Source organism: Lynx canadensis, chromosome D4, assembly GCF_007474595.2.
Source record: "Lynx canadensis isolate LIC74 chromosome D4, mLynCan4.pri.v2, whole genome shotgun sequence".
Classification (NCBI taxonomy): Eukaryota; Metazoa; Chordata; class Mammalia; order Carnivora; family Felidae; genus Lynx; species Lynx canadensis.
The window spans coordinates 30,451,598-30,473,986 of NC_044315.2; the positions used below are offsets into that span (position 1 = coordinate 30,451,598).

The 22,389-nt window shown below is 43.9% G+C and overlaps 2 protein-coding genes across 4 annotated transcripts in view; one reads left to right on the forward strand and one right to left on the reverse strand.

The window, feature by feature from the left end:
• The window catches only part of HABP4 (hyaluronan binding protein 4), a 40,161-nt gene extending 26,904 nt beyond the window's left edge, over positions 1-13,257 (forward strand). For both annotated transcript variants that reach the window (XM_030293780.1, XM_030293781.1), the window contains exons 6-8: positions 8,290-8,461; positions 11,419-11,604; positions 13,083-13,257. In XM_030293780.1, the coding sequence (XP_030149640.1) occupies positions 8,290-8,461; positions 11,419-11,604; positions 13,083-13,139 (415 nt within the window). In that variant the 3' untranslated portion in view covers positions 13,140-13,257. The remainder of the gene's footprint in view (positions 1-8,289; positions 8,462-11,418; positions 11,605-13,082) is intronic.
• Positions 13,258-17,162: 3,905 nt separating this feature from the next.
• CDC14B (cell division cycle 14B) overlaps positions 17,163-22,389 on the reverse strand; it is a 116,322-nt gene continuing 111,095 nt past the window's right edge. The window contains exons 13-14 of one of the 2 annotated variants that reach the window (XM_030292912.1): positions 19,683-19,742; positions 17,163-18,641 (exon numbers count right to left, since the gene is read on the reverse strand). In XM_030292912.1, coding sequence (XP_030148772.1) covers positions 18,569-18,641; positions 19,683-19,742 — 133 coding nt within the window. In that variant the 3' untranslated portion in view covers positions 17,163-18,568. Of the gene's footprint in view, positions 18,642-19,682; positions 19,747-22,389 lie in introns of those variants that run through there. The other variant, XM_030292913.1, reaches the window with a different exon arrangement.

Consider the following 22,389-nt stretch of genomic DNA (forward strand, 5'->3'; position numbering starts at 1 on the left):
TAGAAGTATTGCATGTTCCTTAATCACATGGTGTCCTCATGTCTGAAGATGCTTGTGACAACTTCTCGGGAGTATTTTGTTACAAGACTATAAGAATAAATCTAACATTTATAGAGCATTTGTTGTGTGCCAGGAACTCGAAATGCTTCCATGTCTTAACTCCTCAATCCTTTGCTGCCCTTTAGTGAAGGAGGAGATACTGTTACTATCCTCATATGGAGATACGGAGGTTAAAGGGCTTGCTAAGAAGTGGCAACCAGATGTTGTGGGACCGACATTCATGCTCTTTCCTGTAGTGAATGGTAGGAACGGTTGAAAGTGCCATGAACGCTTTGAAGTTTGCTTCAAAGAACTGAACAGGGGAGAAGCTGCTGGTTCTGTGAGCAGAGGAGGGGCTGCTGGGGTTGCTGAGGACTTTCCTATTCAGTAACATGGAATGACATTCCCTTTCTTCCTTAAAAATAAAAAAGCCATTATGAAAAGAGTGTTAAAGAAGCATCATTACAAAAATACCTGCAATGAAATATTTCTCATTGTAATTCATTTCTAAGTATTTTTGCTTAATGAAGATTGTCCTGTGTTGAATTTTCTTAAAGCTGGAAAACACCTCTTTAAAATTTATATGGCAAATTTCTGAGGAGCTCAAAGTTTAGCATGAAATTCACTTCAATTTCAGTACTTGGGAAGGAAGGAAGAGGTGTTACTTACATGTCAGGTTAAATCCACTTGCCCTGGTTAAGTATTTAGTTCATAAAATGTTATTTCTAGGACCCACTTTTTTTGGTTCCCTGCACCCTTTCATATATTGAGGTGAAAGATATTGCCTGAATGGATATTTGGACGTTTGGTGTTACGTATGTTTTCTGTGCCCACATCTTGACTCTCTTCTGTCTCCATGCATTTCTCTGTCCTCTTATTCCCTCAAGGTGGTGGAGTCTGGGCTTTGGAGATGGAATGTATAGGTATGAAACATGGCTCTTTTGTTTGTGAGCTATATGACTCTGCCTCAGTTTCCTTACCTATAAAATGGAGCTATTAATTGGAGCTAACTTGTGGGATTAATTTTCACGACCAAATTAACGTAAAGTCCTTTGAATAGCGTTTGGCACCTAGGACTCATTCAGTAAATGTTAGCATTATTGCCCCATTTATGTTTTAAATAAAGTAACAGTTGTTAAAACAGTTCTATTTCTCCTATAATTTCACCCATATAGAAACGAATGTATAACTATCAAATTTGCATATAGCATTATTCACATTACAAGTCATAGATTAGACCATTTTATATCTATAAGCAGCTTTGATGGAAAATCATCTCCCAAGATTTTTGGTAATAGACCAAGAACCGTGAAGGACTTTGAATTAGTCAAAATGGGGGGGGGGGATGCTGTTAAATTTGGAGGATGTAAATAGCAATTACAATGCTTTTATAACTGTTAGAAATATAACTGCTTTCGTCCCTCCTGGAACTGAGGGATTAATTATACATCTCTTCCTGTTGAAAATCCAGTCTTTGGTAAAACTGCCAGTAAAAACTGCCTTTAGTGCCAATTCAAATAGGATGGAAATGGGATCTGCCTCACAGAACTTTCATAGAATGTGTTTTTTGTAATCATCTGTAGTGAATAGAGAATAAGGTTAAGGAGTCTGTCCTTGGTGATTTTGTACTGCTCCCAACACAGCTTGTTGCAATGACAAATGGCAGAGGAGAATGTACAGGGGGCATCTGTATGTATACTTGTGAATGGAGTGCCCCAGAGTGAACAGGGTCAGGTGATCATTTTCAAGGAGGGAATCACTTGCAGCAAATGCTCTCTTCTGAGCTCTCCACTGTTTGCTTCACTTTGGGTGTGTCTATGTATCAACTTAAAGACTATATTTCTTTTTTTTTTTTTTTATAATTTTTAAAAAATTTTTTTAAATGTTTTATTTATTTTTGAGAGAGAGAGAGAGAGAGAGGCAGAGTACAAGCAGGGGAGGGGCGGAGAGAGAGAGGGAGACACAGAATCCCAAGAAGGCTCTAGGCTCTGAGCTGTCAACACAGAGCCTGACGCGGGGCTCAAATTCATGAACCGCGAGATCATGACCTGAGCTGAAGTCGAATGCTCAACCGACTGAGCCACTCAGGCACCCCCAAAATGTTTATTTTTGAGAGAGAGAGAGAATGAACACAATTGGGGGAGGGGAAGAGAGAGAGGGAGACACAATCCAAAGCAGGCTCCAGGCTCTGAGGTGTTAGCATAGCCAGAAACAGGGCTCAAACCCACCAACCATGAGATCATGACCTGAGCCAAAGTCAGATGCTTAACCAACTGAGCCACCCAGGCACCCCAAGACTACATTTCTTATATGCCTTATCCTTTTTTGTTCTAGCTCTTTCATGTTTATATATGATGTTCTTTAAGATAAGCAAACAGAAAAAGTACTTCTTTTGTGGTCTTAACAAAAGATGTGTTCTTACTGAACTTTTTGGAATTTATTAACTTCTTTAGTTCATCCTAGTTATGAAAGAATCCTCAAATTTACAGCATCAGTTCTAGAAATCAGAACTAGATTATAGTCTATAATCAGAATAGCCTCCTAGAAATCAGCTCTGATTATTTCCTAATTCTGTCACAAGTAGCCTAAAGAACCTTTATGAATCCTTAATATTTATTTTCAGCTCTGTATTAGAAGATTATATCACTGAAAGATGTATATAAAATAATAGTATAATGAACCTTTAAGTTATTCAACTTAAAATTTTATCAAATCATGGCCATTCTTGTTTCATGTATGTCTCTACCCACTTCCTCTTCTGTCAGGATATCATATTCATTCATAAATGTTTCACGAAGTTATATCTAAAGGTCTGCTCTTTTTAACTGGAGTAGTGTTATCCCATCTAAAGTTTTTAACAATTCCTTAAATATCTGGGCAGTTTGTCAGTTTCCCTGATTATCTCAAAATGTCTTTTTAAAACAACTTACTTGTTTGAATTAATAGTGAAATATACATCTCAATTGGCATATCTCATTTTTTTTAAACAGTACTGAGAGACAGTTCACATTCAACGAGTGACATATATTTAGTATGCACAGTTTTACAAGCTTTGACATCCATATATACTTGTAAAACCATTACCACAATCAAAATAATGAGCATATCCATCAACCCAAAAAGTTTCCTTTTATCCTTTTGTAATCCCTCCCTCCTGCCCCTTTCCCCCAGGCAGCCAGTGATCTACTTTTTGTCACTAAAGATTAGTTTGCAATTGCTACAGTTTTATATAAATGGAATCACACATCATATATTCTTTTTTTGTCTTGTGTTCTTTCACTGAGCGTACTTCTTTTGAGATGCATCCATGTTGCTGCATGTATCAATACTTTGTTCCTTTTTATTGTCAAGCAGTATTCCACTGTACAGATAGACTGCAGTTTCTTCATCTGTCTACCTGATGGTCATTTGGGTTGTTTCCAGTTCTTGCTATTACAAATAAAATTGCTGTGGACATTTTTGTGTAGTCTTGGTGGAGTATACATTTTTATGTCTCCTGTGTAAATGCCTAGGGGTGGAATGGTTGGACTATATGGCAGGTGTATATATAACTTTTTAAAGAAACTGCCAGGCTCTTTTCTGGAGTGGTTTTTCCAGCTTTTACAATGTTTAGCCAGTATGATAGGTTTATATCTCATTGTGGTTTTAATTTACATTTCCCTATTGACTAATGACATTAAGCACTTTTTCACAGGTTATTTGCCATCTGTATATCTTTATTAAAATAAAGAGTGTTGAAATTCCCATTTTCTAACTATTTCTTATTACTGTGTTTTGAGAGTTCTTCATATATTCTGGATTCAAGCCCTTTATCAGATATATGATTTTCCAGTATTTTCTTCCAATCTGTAGCCTTGTTTTCTTTCTCTTGACAGTGTCTTTTGAAAAGCAGAAGTTTTTAATTTTGATTAAATCCACTTTATTAATTTTTTTTCTTTTATTGATCTTGCTTTTGGTCTCAAATGTAAGAAATCTTTGCTCCGTTTAGTACCACAAAGGTTTTCTCCTATAAGTTTAATGATTTGGGCTTTTGTATTTAGGTCTGTGATCCATTTGAGTTGATTTTTGTATACAGTGTGAGGTGTGGATCAAAGTTCCCTTTTTTTTCATTTTGGTATATGTATATCCAGTTATTCCAGCGCATGAAATACCATTGTTAAAATGTGCAGGCCTATTTCTGTACTTTATATTTTGTTCCATTGGTCTGTTTATATTACACTAATATTACACTATCTTGATTATTCTTAAGTCACTGTTAATCTATATGTTCTCTCTTTCCCTTATAATTTATTTGTCTAAGAAACTGGGTCATATGTCCACAAAATGTTTCCCAGAGTCAGAATTTTACTCAGTGCCTCCCTGCAGGCAATGGTATGCTGGTAAATACTCAACATCTGGCTCTCTAGAATGAAAAAGCCTGGATCTGTTGGCACTTGCTGGCTTTCGTGGTGTAAATATTTCCACCATGGCTGATTTAAAACTACCACTGTGTCATACTGAACACAGAGTTGGGAAGAGATAAATGATAGTACACTATTATGTAACATTTTCACTATGCACATACATTAGGTATAATAAACCCCAAGAGCATGGATAAAGGTACAATATAGTGGAATAATTAGGGAATAATGAATTGTGATTATTACCTTTAGTATAGCTAATTATAATTTATATAATTTAATTTTTAATAATAATCTAATAATAATTCAATAATAATTAAGTAATAATTTGATTTAATAATAATAATAACTGGCCGTGAGCCAGTTTGAACCGGTGCAAGTTAATTCCAATGCAACACTTTTGTAGAGTAGCTGAACATGTTCTCTGTCCCCTGTTTGGGGCACCTGGGTGGCTCAGTTGGTTAAGCGTCCAACTCTTGATTTTGGCTCAGGTCATGATCTCACGGTTTGTGGGATTGAGCCCCACATTGGGCTCTACACTGACATTACATAGCCTGCTTGGGTTTCTCTCTCCCCATCTCCCTCTGCCCCTCCCCTGCTCACACTTACTCACTTTATCTCTCAAAATAAATTTAAAAATAAAGAAAAAACAACTTAAAAAAAGAGTTGGATGCTTAACGGACTAAGCCACCCAGGCACCCCACTAGCTTGATATTTTAAAGTCCCTTTACAAATATGCCTGTTTCGAATGGTCTGTGATTCAGTTTCTCTCCTGATTTCACTAATAGTTTTCATATCATTAACCTATAATGTAGGACAAGTTACATTAGCCCTTCTGTGAAGGTATTAGATTTGATTCCCTTCCCACTCACCACCTAATTATTTTTTCTTGTAAACTTTATTGAGCTATAATTCCCATACTGCAAAATTCAGCCATTTAAACTGTACAATTCAGTGGTTTGGGGTATGTTACATAACACATATAACATAAAAATCACCATTTTAAGCATTTTCAAGTGTGCGGTTTAGTGGCATTAATTACATTCACATTGTGTGCAACCATTACCACCATCCATGTCCAGAACATTTCATCATCACAAACAGAAACTCCATATCCATGAAATAGTAAATCCCAACTTCTCCCTCCCCTTAACCCCTGGTAACCTCTATTTTTATCTCTATGAATTTGCCTATTCTAGATACCTCATATAAATGGAATATAATATTTGTCCTTTTGTGTCTGGCTTATTTCTTTCTTTTTGTTTTTTTTTTTTTTTTAATTTTTTTTTTAAGGTTTATTCATTTTTGAGACAGAGAGAGACAGAGCATGAACAGGGGAGGGTCAGAGAGAGGGAGATACAGAATCTGAAACAGGCTCCAGACGCTGAGCTGTCAGCATAGAGCCCGACGCGGGGCTCGAACTCACGGACCGCGAGATCATGACCTGAGCCGAAGTTGGCCGCTTAACCGACTGAGCCACCCAGGCGCCCCTATTTCTTTCTTTTTGTATATTATCTTTTCATTTCTTTCTTTTTTGTGTATTATCTCTTTTTTTGGTGTTAAATACATACAACATAAAACTTAAAATTTTAATCATTTTAAGTGTACAATTAAGTGACAGTGCATTTACAGTGTTATGTAACCATTGCATTATCTAGTTCCAGAACATTTCCATCACCCCATTCCCATTAAGCAGTCATTCCCTGGCCTCCCTGCCCCCAGTCTCTGGCCACCACTAATCTGCTCTTTGTCTCCATGAATTTGCCTTTTCTGGGTATTTCATATAAATGGAATCGTACGTAAACTTTTTGTGCCTGGTTTATTTCACTTAGCATAATGTTTTCAAGGTTTATTCATATTGTAACATGTATCAATACTTCATTTCGTCTTATAGCCAAATAGTATTCCACAGTATTAAAGATAGCATATTTTATCTACTCATCAGTTGATGGCCAGTCAAGCTGTTTCCACTCTTTGGCTATTGTGAATAATGCTGCTATACACAGCATTATTAGGGGCACCTGGGTAGCTCAGTCGGTTAGGCATCCAACTTTGGCTCAGATCATGATCTCATAGTTTATGAGTTCGAGACCCACATTGGGCTCACTGCTGTCAGCACAGAGCCTGCTTCAGATCCTCTGTCCCCCTCTCTCTCTGCCCCTCCCCCATTGGTTCTCTCTCTCTCAAAATAAATAAACTTAAAAAATAAATGAACAGTGTTATTTATGGCAGTGCCATGGTGTTTTCACACGGACGTATGCTGTTGTTTCTCCTGGATGTGTAACTTAGAGTGGTATTGTCAAGTCAAATGGCAACTCTGTGTTTACATTTTTGAGAATTTGCCAGACTGTTTTTCCAGAGTGGCCACACCATTTCACATCCCACCTCCCCCCCACCCCGCCCCAGCAATGTATGAAGTTCCAATTTCTCCACATCCTCGCCAGCACTTGTTAAATGTCTTTTTTATTCTAATCATCCTACTGAGTGTGGAGTGGGTATAGGTCATTGTGGTTTTCATTTCCATTTCCCTGATGGTTAATGATATTGAACGTCTTATTGGCTATTTGTATATCTTGTTTGGAAAAATGTCTATTCAGAGCATTGCCTGTTTTTCAGTTGGGTTATTTCTTTTCATTAAGTTGTAAGTTGTAATCCTTTTTGTATCCAAGGTAAGTCCCTTATCAGATATATGATTTGCAAATGTTTTCTCCCATTCTATGGATTGGCTTTTCACTATCTTGATGGTGTCTTTTGAAGCACAAAAGTTGTCAGAAGTTTGGGGGTGATGTCCAGTTTATCTGCTTTTTCTTTTAAGTTTATTTTGAGGGAGAGCGCGCACGCACAGTGGGGAGAGGCAGAGAGGAGAGGCAGAATCTTAAGCAGACTCCACAACATCCATGCAGAGCCCCATGCAGGGCTCAAACTCATGAACTGTGAGATCATGACATGAGCCAAGATTAAGAGTCAGATGCTTAACCGACTGTGCCACCTAAGCACCCCTTTTTCTTTGTTGCTTACACGTTTAGTGTCACATGTAAGAAACCACTGCCTAATCTAAGGTCATGAAAGTTTATGCCTGTGTCGTCTTCTAAGCGGTTTATATTTCTAACTCTTATATTCATGGTGTGAGGTGGGGGTCCAACTTCCTTTTTTTGCACGTGGATACCCTGTTTTCCCAGCACCATTTGCTGAAAAGACCATTCTTTTCTCCTTTGAATTGTCTTTGGCACCTGCTTGAAAAAAAATCAATTGATTTTAAATGTGAGGATTTTTTTCTGGGCTCTGAAATTTATTCTATTGATCTATTCTTGAAGTCTCATGAATTTAAAGAGGATATTTACAAAAGTATGTATTTGTAACCCATTGTTTTATAACTCTGTTCATGGTTGCCTATGGTTGTTTTGTTCCAATAGTTTCTCCCTTTTCTTCTGCAATTTTATCTCATTTTGTATGTAATGCCATCTGGGAAGGGAATGCCTGGTGGTCAAGTGTAATGCTAATGGGATGGTGCAGTTCCTATTTTTCAAAAACTGCTTTGAAAACAAGTGGGGCAGCTGGCTGACTCAGTTGGTGGACTGTGTGACTCCTGATTTGGGGCTTGTGAGTTCAAGCCCCACATTGGGCATAGAGATTACTTAAAAAAAATAAAAAAGAAAACAGACAGGAAGTATCTTCAGTTGGTAGTGACAGCATAAGATGATTAAAATATGGAAGCTTATAGTTCTGAGATTTTCTTACCTTATGTAAATATGAGATGCAGAACCATGAAAGTATGCTAATTAATAGTAATAACTTTTTCTTTGAGAAAGTAGACATTTTAGATCCATCAAAAACTTCTGATTTTTCATAGAGTTCCTGAGTTGGAGTTAGAAGAGGAAACTCAAGTTCAAGAGATGACCCTTGATGAGTGGAAAAATCTTCAAGAACAGACAAGACCAAAGCCTGAGTTTAACATCCGGAAACCTGAGTCCACTGTCCCTTCCAAAGCAGTGGTGATACACAAGTCCAAATATAGAGATGATGTAAGTATGACATTTTCTTGTCTAGAGGTAATCTTCATTCTTACCTTACTGGAAACCAGATGGACCCTTTCCACTTCTAGTGTGAAAATGGGACATTGGTAGTGGCATTCTAGTTTCTACCTAAGACTAATCAGATATGATGTGTGCCTAATTTTATCTGTACCTGTATTGTTCATAAAAAGAGTTGAAACTTGGCCTGTCGACACTTCATACAAAGCAGTTTCAGTGACAGTGCATTTTCCGCTCAACCCACAGCTGTGCTTTGACTGTGCAAATACTGTATGTTAATTGCATCTCGTTTTTGTCTCAAGAGAGGTACAGTGTCTCATGAATAGTGCCATTTCAAAGGATAACTACTCCGCATTTCATGATTAGGTTAGATTTTCAGCTCACGTTCTTAATAAGAGCATTTTATTGGGAGGAGTTGATCATTTGCAACCTGTCAGAGTTCTGTGCTGTGTTACTGCAGCCGTTCTGTCCCCGCCGTGTAACTGTGCCACCCGGGAGGAGCTCCTGGGACAGTGCGGCTGCCTGGCCACACCCTGCTGCCGCAGCCAGGATTGCTCACATTGTTCCTCCCTCCCGTGAGGGCCTTGCTCTTCATGCTTTGTGTTCAGCCCTTTTTTGGAGGCCTCGGCTTTGAAAAGGACTCCCAGCATATATTGATGCAGATGGTCAGTGAGTCATGTAATCGCGTTCTGTTTAAGTTACTGAACTTAAGGGTGCCTTGAATATTCTCGTTTTAAACTTTAGAATTCACATCATTCAGTCACAGCTGCTTATCTTAATACACATTTCTGTGTTGATGATGGTGGTGGACAGATATTCCCACTAGATATTATACACTGATTTTCCGTTTGAAACTGTGTAGCTTTGTGTGTGTTTCCATTGACACTTCGGTTAGTTGTGTTCTTTGAACGAATACTTTCATCAGAGGGTCATTTATAATACAGGATGCCTTACCACCTCCAGTCTCTTCCAGGCCTTACTAAGAAGTTTGGAGCCACTCCACTAGCTGTTATACACAGGCAGCATGGAGGGGAGAGCCTTCTCTTGGAAGTCTCTGTGAGGTATTTCTTCACGTCCATCAGCTAACTGGGTTGGCTCTTTTCCTATTCACTTTTGTTCTTTTTTGTTCTGGGCCATTGTAAATAAAGCTTTTCCTAAAACAAATGTGCTGTCAGGATGTGAAATGTGCAGCTGACATGTTAGGTAAAAATAGCAGCTGTTTTTCCTGCATCCACACCAGATTCATCCTCCCTGGCTCCAGAGAGAGGTCTCCTGGAATATCTGAAGCAACTGGGTTAGCTGAGTCATCCAGCTTGGTCTCCACGAAGCACATGTCTTTGGTCTCTTGTTAATGTTACGGCATTGAAGATTATAGCCAGAAATTGTTCTGAGAGCAACAAAAGCCAAATCTTAGGGTCACTGATTTACTTTGTTCTGGGCACCCTAAGAGACAAAGCAATAGAGTAAAATGCCTTGTGTTTGCAAAGTTCAGACCACCAGCAGCCTGTGAAATGAGCTGATCCCTTTCAAGAAAGCACACTCAGTATTGTCCCAGGCACTGCTGCCCTTCCTCTGGCACGGCCTCCCCCTACTTCTGCATGGCCTCCCCTGACTCCTGCATGGCCACCCCCACTCCAGCACAGCCTCCCCCTGCTCCACGACCATCCCCACTCCTGCACAGCCGCCCTTGTTCTGGCACAGCCTCCCCCTACTCCTGTGCAGCCTCCCCCTACTCCGTCACGGCCTCCCCCACTCCAGCACACAGAGCCCGCTGTTTTCTGAAGCAGGTGGTAGGCTATTACTTCGCCTCTTACTGGTTTTTTGTGTCTGTCTTTTTACCAGAGTGTCAATGCTCCTGAATTGTTCTTTCCTTCACCTTTTTAGTTTCAACAGTACATCCAGCTAAGGCCTCTGCTTTATTTTAATGCAGCTTTGAAGGGAACATAAATGTTAAACACAGAACCTGTAATGAACAGATGGCCTAAAGGGGTTGATAAGTTCAGGGAGACTTGATTCCATTTTCTGGACAAGTTGTAGTAGGAATGTTTAGCATTATAGAGTTTGGAGATTCTCATCCCAGATCATTGGCATATTTTGTATAGATTTATGTTTTACTCAAAAGTGAGGGGTTTTTTTTTATCCATTATTAGGAATTGAAGCCAAATCAAATTTGGAACAAAGTTTATTTAATATAGTTTTCTTTTAACAAGAAACAGAACTTATTCGACCTCATATATAATAAAATGTAATTTCTCAAAGTATTTTGGCCAAAAATAGTTCTTAAAAAGCAGCTTGAATTCTTTCTGCAGCAATCATCAGATAACCATACTCTGTTGTTTTACTATTTTCCTAGATTTTGAGTCAGAATTGTTTATTGTAAATCATGCAGTTTTTAACATATGGTATTTGTACAGCCAGCACCCACAATGAAAGGAGTTTTTCCATCAAGTTCTATTCTAAGGAGGTGATATTTCCTTATTTATCAAAGTAGCATTTGTGAACAAATAAAAGGCAGAAATTAAATTTTTTTAATCTCAGCAAAATACATTTAGATATAAAAGATATATGTTGATTGCTGGTAGGCATGTCAAATCTTACATCTTAACCTGCCAAACTGCTAAAAACTCGGGTGTCACTTGAGTTGATAGTAATTTGAGAGATGTTTGGATTAAGATGGTGAGTATGAGAACATGTGGCTGGGAAATGTGCAGAACCCCTGTGCTAGAACCAGAGCAGCGGGGTCACCACCTTTGCCTTGCCCTGCAGCCCAGTGCCGACAGCACATCAGGGAGGGCCACTGTCCGCTGTGATGCCATATTGGCTTCCTGGCGGCATAGTGCTTCGACGCTGAGCAAGTGTCCATGGAGACGGGTGTGTGCGTGTGTGTGTGTGTGTGTGTGTGTGTGAGTGTGTGTGTGTGTGTGTGATATGCTGTAACTGTGTTTCAGATGGTAAAGGATGACTATGAAGATGATGCCCACGTTTTCCGGAAAGCAGCCAATGACATCACATCCCAGCTGGAGATTAATTTCGGTAACCTCCCTCGTCCTGGGCGTGGAGCCAGAGGTGGCACACGGGGAGGCCGGGGAAGGATCAGAAGGGTGGAGAACTACGGACCCAGAGCAGAAGTGGTGGTGAGTGTGTGTACTCTGTGACCTGGACGGTTTTCTAAAGGAGGTGAGAGGATGAGGGGGCCCCAGGCTGTGCCACTGGGAGGCCTGTCAGGGTCTGCTGTCCATTCCTGTATCTAGTGTGGGTCTGGCATCCAGGTGTTCAGAACAGTGAGGTCAGCAGCATGGACACAGTTGGATACAGACCATTCAGTGGCCGTGGCCTCCATGGTCACCGGGCACATCCACTGCTGTAAATGCACTCTCAGAACCAGAGAAAACTCACTCATCTGCATCAGACAAGTCCCCAGGCTTGGGATCCTATCAGATCACCTGACAGTTCCTAACTGTGATCCAATCATATGCCCTGTGCCCTTATGGTACTTTCAGGGTAGACAGAACCCTTCCCTTCAGGGCCTCCTTGTGACCTCCCCAAGCTCACCTTGTCACCTCAAACCATTCTTCCCTGCTCCTCAGCCAACACTGCTCTACCTCTAGTTCTTCACACAAGCATGTTCCTGACCCCACGGAGCATTTGCACCTGGTGGTCCTTCTGCCCATTTACCTGCTCACCTAGAATAGATCTTCTGACCTTGCTTCCTCAGAGAAGTCTTCTTTGGTCACATTTCCTTCCAGACCAGGTCAGAGTCCTTGAGCAAAGAATTTTTTCTTTGAAGCATTGTCTTCATTTGTAACTGTATTCTCACTGGTGTGATTGTTGATCAGTGTCTGTTGTCTGTACAGTGGATGGACACAAACCATGTCTGCTTTTGCTCATTATTGGTTTCCCCAGTGCCCAGCACAATTTAAGTGTATAGTAGGCACTTTGTAAATGTTTTATAGACAAATATATGCATACTGTTCTCTTCTAGCTCAGACCTGCCCTCAGGCCCCCACCTCTTCACCGTCAGGTTACACTGTTTGAGGATCCATATTCCCTTTGCTCATTCACTGAGGCTTATCTCTGGAAGAACCTTTTCTTCTAGAAAACCTTACCTAATGGTGATGTGCGCTCCACCTCCAAATAGCAGTGAGTGCCCCTCCTGTGGGCCATTCATAGGCCATCTGTTGCTGAAGTTACCAGGCTGTGACTTCCTCGGGGCATCTCCCCTGACCCCAGGGAACCCCAGGTCAGGCAGGAACTGCTTCTAATCAACCTTGTATCTCCATGTAGTAAATATTCTAAATCATGTTTATTGGATGGTGGAGGTGCCAGATACAAAAAGGGTCACTCGGTAAGGGTTTGTGGGAGGAAGGGAGGGAGGCAGGAACTGGTGGCCATTTTGCAGAGGGGACAAGAGCGAGTCTGAGAAGGGACCCTTCCGCACCCCCCCCTCTGTGTCTCTTCCCACTGGGAGCCTGCCTCTCCCTACAGTGTTTAGGCCACACCCACTGTCAGCACCTGCCTGGTTGAGAGCAGGCATGTGTCTCTCAGAGGGCTCTGCCCAAGTGGCAATGGGTAAAGTGAATGTTGGTTTAAAAACTTTTCTTTTCTTCTTTAGACACAAGACGTTGCTCCCAACCCAGATGACCCTGAGGACTTTCCTGCTCTGGCCTGAGAGAGCCCTATTTCCCTAGCAAGCTACAACAGCATTGGCATACCTATGAAGAGACTTTTCTTGGTGTGGGGAAGAGAGTCAGACTCTAAGAACAATAGATGTTGCTCTTTCCCGTTTAGTGTGAATTCATTGCACTTTTTTGGCCTGGGGGCTGTGGGGTAGGGATTTCTCTAGACACAAGGCAGCAGTTCCAGTTGTGGGGTGGGGGGGTGGGGGTTTAGTCTGGCACTTTCCCAAGAAGGTGGAGAATGGTGATTATTTTTTTATTTAAATAATTCCAAATGAAGTTCAGAAATAATGTTTAAAATGTGTACATAGAGATTGTATTGAATCCTCCACAAAAACCTGGAGAGTAAAGATGTAAAATAGAATCTACAGAGACTACTTCATAAGGTGTATAGATTGGGAAGGCTGTGTGCTTTAGCATTAGAGCAAATACATGTAACACCGAACATTAATTGAAAGCAGTCACAGCCTAGTTTCCAGAGACTGACAAAGTAAAATACACCTGTACTTACTGTTTACTTGTAAGTGTTACAGTCTCCTGGAAGTTTTTGAGTTTTGGTTTTCATTTAACCGATAATTTTAAATAGCTGGTGGGCAGCCATTGGCTACCACTCTGTGACAGAGAATTAGGAAAAGTATTGTTTTTGGTTTTTTTTTTAATGGTGATTTAAACTACCTCGTGGTTTCTGTGTGTGTGTACACACGCATACACGCACGCTTAGTATAAATGTGCATATTTAGTGTTTGGGTGGTTTTCAGGATGAGTATTAAGCATATGATTTTTAAAATCGTTATTTAACCCATTGATCAAGAGAAAGGGGGTCCAGGCAAAATAGTGTTACACCTTACCATCATATCCTTTTCTCCCCTAGAAACTAATATCTGAAATCAGTGCCCATGTACAGATGCCCTCTGTCCTTGCCTGGCAAGACTTGTAAATAGTATTTATTGAACACCGTGTGCAGTTTTTCTCACCCAGCCCATACACCAGTTCGAGTTCCTATTTCTTGCCTTTGAACGTTTGGGGTTGGGGGCTACCTCAGAGTTTCAGTAACTCACCGAGTCCTGCCATGCCCAGCAGAGTGAGTCCTGCCAGAGCCTGAATTTGGCCTAGCACCCGGGGCAGGGACTGGGGCGGAGGCAGCTGTAAGCTGCGGGCAGCTGGGTGTGATGCTCTCTCCAATTGACTGCAGAAACTGAAAATAACCTTTGCCTGTTGTCACAGTTAATATGCTTCTGTTGGAATCTGAACTTGGTCCCAGGATCTGTGCTTTCCCCCGCTTTGCTATACTGTTTAAGATGGCTCTGAACTTGAACCCAAGTGTAAATAAAGGTTGGTATTCCCTCCTAACTGTGTACAGAAAGCTGAATCCTTTTGGTCACTCCCAGGTCAAGAGAAAAGAATGTGGAAAAAAGCCCAGTAGAAGGAATCGGCTGACCTCCCTGCCATATGACAGTTAAGGACATTTGCTGTGGGTGACTGTCCACCCTTGGTCTCTTATTACTAAATTAATATCTGAATACTAAGATATATTAACTGTTTTATTTCCTCTCCCTGGAAAGGACACAGTGAGTGGGAGTGACCTGATGTAAGTCAAGTCTCAGGAGAGTGAATGTCACATTCAGCCATAATGATCAACTGGTACAGCATGAGGGTGTGTCTTTCCTCAGCAGGCTTGATGCTGTGACATGAAGTTACTCTGCCCACCTTGGCTCTGAAGATCAGCAAAACAGAGATCCCTTTCAAGAAAATTCCCTGATGTTGTAAATAGTGGCTGAAAAGCCCATAGCACTGGAATTAATACTGTATTTGCAAATACCGCATCCTTCTTAGATGTACTGAAGATTCCTGTGCCATGGAACAGTCTTGGGTCCTGTGGTTGGAAACCGTTCTGGGGGATGGGGTACAGTTTCTGAGCCTGTAGAAGGCTTTGTTTGCTCACCAGGACTATGTCTTGCCAGTTGGTGGGGTAGATAGATAATTGGGTTTGGTCCTGTGGTTGTCCACAGTGCCCCAGAGAAGACCAAGCAGAAGCAAAGAGCAGGGGAAATCCCTAACATGCCATAGGGAAAATCAAAGCAGGCAGGAGGCTTATGTTCGGATTTATACACAAGGCAAGGCCTTCCTGATCCAAGTTCCTCTTTTGAGGTGGGTGTAGTCCTGTTTCTAACAAGTAACAGTGAACAAATTGATCCCACAAAAGAAAACTAGTGTGTCAGTCCCCAAGACTCTTGGAAAGCAGACGTCAAACATGTTTGAATGCCAAGGTCAATGTGCCGGCCCCACTCTGGGGGGACAGCAGCTGAAGATGGCAGGCGGGGGAGGGAGTAGTCCCAGGGCCTGGAGGTTGGGGGAGCCTCACAGAGAGGTGTCGCCCCTGAAGGAAGCAGGGGTTGGCACCAGTCTTGACTGGATGAAAACCTAAGCTGCTTATCTGACAAGGTCTGGGAAGAGGCAGACTCCCTACAGAGGCTACCCCCAGGGAAGCGCCTCAGGAAGGTTAAAATCATGCATTGGATGTTTTTAACATCTGGCCAGGCTACTTGAGAAGCTGTACATCTTTAGCCTAATGTTGGTGATAAGCATTTGATGTCTTCATTCCCATGCAAGGCAAGGCCCTCAGAGCCCAAGAGGCTGCAAGGGGGACCTGCACTTCTAGTGCTGGTCACTAGTTCAGGGCTTTTCCTCTCGGTTGGCTAGGTCCTCCGGGCCACCCCAGTGCAGGCACTATTTTCTTTTGAGACAGTACCATGTGGTGCTGGTTAAGTCCTATGGAGCTACTGGACCTGGGTCTCAAGCTGGGAAAGGTCAGCTATTCTTCTGAGCTATTCAGAAGCCACGCTGCTGACAGCAGGTGGGGCTTTCCTCCCCTCCGCATGGCATCATGCAGCCAGATGAGCATAGTTTCACTGTGAGAGAAGACCTGCCCATTTCCTTTCACTGCTGCTGTGTCTCAGCCTCCACAAGGGTCACGGTTCGTGCAGCCACTCGGGATCTGCCCTCCTCTCCAGATCCTCCGACACTGGCCTGAGGTCAGTGCCCTCGACATGCCCCACGCGTCTGAGGCTTTGCCTAGCTTTGTCCCAAAGGGGTCTGTATTTATGTGGTGAAGAAAATGAGGAAGGGAAAAAGGTATTTTAAAAACATCTTTATTGTAGGGGCACCCAACTGGCTCAGTCGGTAAAGCATGCGAATATTGATCTCGGGGTTGTGAATTCGATGACCATGTTCAGTGTAGGATTACTTGAAAATAAAGTCTTAGAAAAAATATATATCGTAAAACAATATGGATACAAATGCAAATTTCCTTGTAACACCACCTAAGAAACTGATTTTCTCAGAAGCCTGTCCAGTGCCCATGCCAACCATAGCCTCCCCCTCCCCTGAAAGGAACCACTGTCCTTAGTCCCAAGGGTCATCCCTAACATTAAGGCTTTGCCCTTCATTTGGATGTCTTCTACATCTGCAGGCTCGCCCTCCCACCCTTGGTGCAGAAACTAGCGGCGTGAGGAGACGAGCAGTGGTGGAGTGGCTGCTGTGTGCGGTCTTGCAACTGTCTCATGCTTTCCAGTCAGGGAATGGGAAGGACAGTCTTCTTGGTCCTCTTAGTCCCTAGCTAGCGCCTGATGAGATAAGGCAGAAACAAGATCCAGCCCTCTAGCCCAGTGTTCCTTCCACACTCCCAAAATTACCACTTCAATTACTAGTCCCCAGGGTAAAGCTGCTAGGAGAGGGGCAAAGGCCAGAGGACAGGTTCCTCTGCAGGGGATGAACGAAGCCACAAGTACCTGCTGTGTGCTCAGGGGCAAGTAACATGGTGACCACACACAGCAGTGGCATGAGTCCCTCTTGAACAGTCTCCTGAAAACATGATGGGATTAGAAGTGTTCTTAAAGGGGCACCTAGGTGGCTCAGTCGGTTAAGCCTTGGACTTTGGCTTAGGTCATGATCTCACAGTTTGTGGGTTCGAGCCCCGCGTCGGACTCTGTGCTGACCGCTCTGAGCCTGCAGCCTGCTTCGGATTCTCTTTCTCTCTCTGCCCCTCCCCCGCTCACTCTCTCAAAATAAACATAAAAAATGTTCTTAGCTTTATTATTAGATCTCCTGCACAGGTGGAGATGGCATGACTTGAGAGGCCACGAGATTAGGTTCAAGGTCACCAGTGAGGCACTGGTGGAAATGAACAGAAGTTTGGCTCTCCCGGGGGCTTCATGGAGCCTACAGGGTCCAGCGGCTGCTTGTGCCTCTCCTAGGCCCAAGCTGCTCCCTGCCCATCTCCCGAATGCTCTGGAAAGCCTTTTCCTCAGCCACAATGCTGCTTGTGACTCAAGGTGATGGAATTTCCCCAACCAAACCACAATGCCTTCTAAGCATTGTTACTTTGCAGAAATGTGGCCTGATTTCAGAGCACAGAGTCATCTGTAAGTGGGAATGCCTGTCAGGTGAGAATGGAGTGGTGTCAAGGCGCACAACAGTCTCCAGGGCTCAATGAGGTTAGAACTTTCCTTGAGAACAGCCACCCCACCAGGGGCACTGAGAACACCTCCACCTCATGGGTGCACTGCTCAACCCAGGGGAGCTCACCCACATGGATACACCCGCACGGCCATGTTAGTGGCCCTGGCTTGCATTCCACCTGTCTAGATAACTGGGAGCATCCGAGCAACAGGGAGGAAAACTACTCAAGTATCAAAGTAAGTCCTACATTCTCAGCCATGCAAAATGACCACCACCTGCGTGTTTGGCGGTGAGGGAAAGTGAGGGGAGAGCAAGCACGGTGGCTGGAAGAGTTTTCAGTACGAGGGAAAAAGCAAGGAAAGGAAGCAAGAGAAATGTGGAGGCTGCATAGCCTAACACGAGAAGTGGGGATCCCTACCCTGACTGCATCCCACAGGTTCTTACCTGTGACCAGAGCAGAAAGACAGCCCTCAGGGATTTTAACCAAGGATCTGTAGATGCCCAGAGCAGGGCCTTGGAATGAATGGTGAACGGGCTCTGAAGCGGGACACCTGAGGGGGCGCCCTTCGTACTGCATCTGTATGAGCAGCGCCCCTGGAGTTGAATGCTGCACAGCCGGGAAGGCCACAGGGGGCCTGCCCATGAACTCTTCAAGAGTTTTGCATTAACTTTTCTGGGGACACAGACCAGCTTCCACCAAGTCAGTCACAGGGGCCCCTAATGTAAGAAAGCAAGGAACGCTACTTGGAATCTGCCACCAGAGAGGAGCCATCCCAGTCACTCCTCCTGGCCACCTACTGGTAGGCCCAGCTCTAGCCTCAGGCTGAACCCTCAATACCCAGTGGATAGAAGACACACTTGCTGAGGCTGAGGCACACGCTTGAGGAAACAGGCTTAAATTTCACCTGGAGAGACTTTCTGTTGGTGAGCATTGTGCTGTCCAGGAGAGATCTTCTCGGGAGGCCTAGTCTTTGCGGATCCCAAGCCAGATTAAAAGCCGGTCTAGAAAGGTTACAGCTCGAGACGGCCAACTATCACTGCAAAAGGGAGAAGACAGAACAAGTTGTATTTATGACACCAGAACCTGTCTTAGGGAGTCACTGGGTGTGACAAGGACTAGTTTAATATGGCAGCTAGAGAAAAGACTCCACGGTGCACACTGTAAACTCCTTAGTTAACTGCAAGGCAAATCTGGGGTTGGCCACAGCAGAATCACCCTGAACATGAGTGGTCCAGGGTGCTGGAATCAGGCCCCTGCTCTGTCCACTCCTGTTTAAGAACCTGTCAGCCACTGGCCTGCCTACAGAGCTCCCATGTGTCATCTAGCTCTGTCACAACAGACCCCTCACTCTCAAGGATGAAGACCTCTCCGTGGCTGCCACATGGCAGGAGATATGCTAGGCTCAGGCAGGAAGGCAGTTCGCTCACTGTCTCAGAGCCCCCGGCCCCAGTCTCACAAATACTCATGAACCCCATTCCTGAGGGCCAAGCCCCCTCTGCTGCCCCCTTCATGAATGAAACCTTTCCTCCAGCCCCTTCTTTTGCCCTCTGGGGTTTGCGCCAGAGCAAAACAGGGCAGGGGGACAATATTCACTTCAGCAAGGTCCTAAGAGCAACTGTTTCTGTTTCCATGACATTGCCCAATGAAGCTGTATTTGAAGCTGATCAGCAGTTCCCAACGGGGGGGCAGCACTGCCTCCTGAAGGGGGCTGACAATGTGCGGGGGTGTCTGGATTATCCAATGGCTGAGAATATGACTGGTATTTAGTGGGTGGGGATGCCAGACTGGCTACATTGTCTGGAGAGTCCCACGCAAGGAAGAACTGTCCCGCCTGAAAAGTCATCTTGTTTTACATGAAGAAACACACCCATGATGAGAAACACACCCATTGTCTTTCTCCAAGTAAAACAATGCACAAACCATACCACCTCCTCTACTCTTTCTTTTCCCACCCAAAGCCTCTCCCTGTTTAGAAACGTGACATTTGGTAGTATAAGAATTCGAGGGACCAAGGCCAGTCCCTGGGGGTGGCCAGCCCCCGTGGCCTCTGGTCATGCTGGGTGAGAAGCCTCCTTACCTGGGAATTTCAGTGTGGATGGAGCACCTGTCATCCAGAAACATGTCAAAGTCATGCAGACTTGCTAGCAAAGAGACGAGACACAGAGGCAAGGCAGTGTGGGAGGATCTCCGTTCCTATACGGGCTGGGCCAACACCCTCAGTGAAGAAGCCAGAATGTCTGGAGATGCACTTGGATGGGTTTTGCCCAGAGTCCATTTTGTTCTCCCAAAAAACTGAGAAAAACAGACTGTGATAGGTACATACTATGCCAACTACTTAGAAGACAAAAGGCCCCAAATCTAAATAATGGGGCAGCTAAGAGTTAGGACCAGATACGGCAGCGGGTAATGGTGACCCATGACCTAATAGCACTAAGGCCAGTGTCCTACTATTAATTAGCCATCTCAGCCATGCCCCGACAGCTGATGCTAAGGGGACTGTCCACTGTCACAGACCTTTTCAGAGCATTAAGGCAGTATTTTTTTTTTATTAAACACAACATATGTATGACTCTTCGTATGTGTCAAGCACTTGTTCTAATGAACAAATATTAACCAAGTTAATAATTAATCCTCATCTGTCACCCTGGCTAACAAGCAGCAAAGGTTTGCACGCAGCCTAGGTCCAGAATCCATGCTCTGAACAATTATAATAAGCTGCTTTTTGACACAGCATATATCAACAAAAGCTTTAAATTTTTGCACATCCTTGACCCAGGAGACATGCCTTTTGTAAGAATTTCTTCTAAGGAGATAACCAGCACCAACCAGGAAGAATCCACACAGGAGAACGTTTATGCAATCTGTACTAGTGAAAGGCCAGAAACTACCCACGGGGGCAAGCATGAGGAGAGACCATGCCGAAGTCTTGGCACCCTAGAGAAGGTATTATGTTCATGGAGAATTCTTGCCACCATCCTGCCTTCCCAAGCACAACAAGTGTGCTCAGACACATGGGAGGAAATGGGAGCAGTGGATGGATGGGACGCCTCCGCTGGCCTAGGGCCCAGGCTAAGGCACACTCACCTCCCTTGATCTTTTAATTCCAAGGCTACGCATTTATCAGTCCGATTTTACAGATGAACAAAGTAAGGGGCAGGAGGCAGGAAAAGGATGCCTGAGACCACAGCATGAGCGGCAGAGCTCATTTCAGAGCACACACTGGCTGCTCTTTCCACATTGACTTGCTAACTCCATATACTCCGGGGCCTCATGAAGGGGCCTTTCTACTTAACTCTACCCCCACCCTAGGTCATTTACCTAATTATGTACAGAAAATTACCTTAAATGTAGGAAAAAATTAATTTATTGAAAGCTATGTACCAGCATGTTTTAAATGCTTTGCATGGATTATCTCATTTAATTATCCCACTAACTGTTAAGATAGGAATCCCTTTCTTTCCCATTTTACTTAAGAAACAGAAGCAGAGGGGGGCGCCTGGGTGGCGCAGTCGGTTGAGCGTCCGACTTCAGCCAGGTCACAATCTCGCGGTCCGTGAGTTCGAGCCCCGCGTCGGGCTCTGGGCTGATGGCTCGGAGCCTGGAGCCTGTTTCCGATTCTGTGTCTCCCTCTCTCTCTGCCCCTCCCCCGTTCATGCTCTGTCTCTCTCTGTCCTAAAAATAAATAAACATTGAAAAAAAAAAAAAAAAGGAAACAGAAGCAGAGGGGTTTAGCAAATTGTGTGTGTGGTAGGTGGCACCAAATGGCATTGTCGACAACAGAGAGGGAGCATCTACAGGGCCAGGGTCTCCATGGCTCATCACCCACACTGCGCAGCCCTGCAAGACAGAACTTGGGGTTTCATTCCGAGTCTTCCAAGTGTTAGGCCCTTGCCACGCCTGCCCCCTTCACAGCACTTACATACTTTGGGCAGCTTCGCAGATGCCAATCAACTGAACTTCACTGCTCGGCAGGAGGGTGCACGACCTGGAGGGGCAGGTAGCTGCTGCAGCTTTCAACAACAGGGGACGGAGCTTGCGAATCACACTCTGGGGGTAGCAGTGCCTGCTAGAAGTCTGGATGGGGCGTGGGTGTGGGGGTCCCTGTGGTTTGTACTTTGAAAACCTGTATCCGAGCACGAGTGAGCTGAGTTCCTTTGGGAATGGGCCAGCATTCCTAACAGAGCAAGCTCCTACATCCCAGACACATCCTCTGAGTGGTCGTGTGGGCATTAGGTCTTCAGAATCCAGGCCAGCACGAGACAGTCAGAGGGGAGGCAGGCAGATGGCACCATGATGGCATCCAGAGTTGGACATCAGAATGTAGGTGCCTGAGCAATGGTCCTGCCCCTCGCTGAGCTCTTTACTCCTGACCTTGGCAGGTAATGTAAGGGCCTGATTTATGTGTCTTATCCTCAGTAATTTCCACAAAGTCAAACCTTGGCATAATTTGAGCTGGTGTTGGGTGTGTACAGAATGACTTCAAAACAGGAGCCCTCACGCACCATCTTATCTTGGGGAAGGTGTTATGGACTGAACTGTATACCCCCACCCCCAAATTTTTAAGCTGAAGCCCTAATGCCTAATACCTCAGAATGTGACTATATTTGGAGACAGGGCCTTTTAAGAAGTAATTAAAATGAGACCATGAGGATGGACCCTACTCCAATCTGACTGGCATCATAAGGAAAAGACACCAGGGATTATAGTGCACAGAGAAAAGCCCAAGGCCAGCGGCATCAGAAGAAATAAACTCTGCCAACACTTTGATCTTCGGTCTCCAGCCT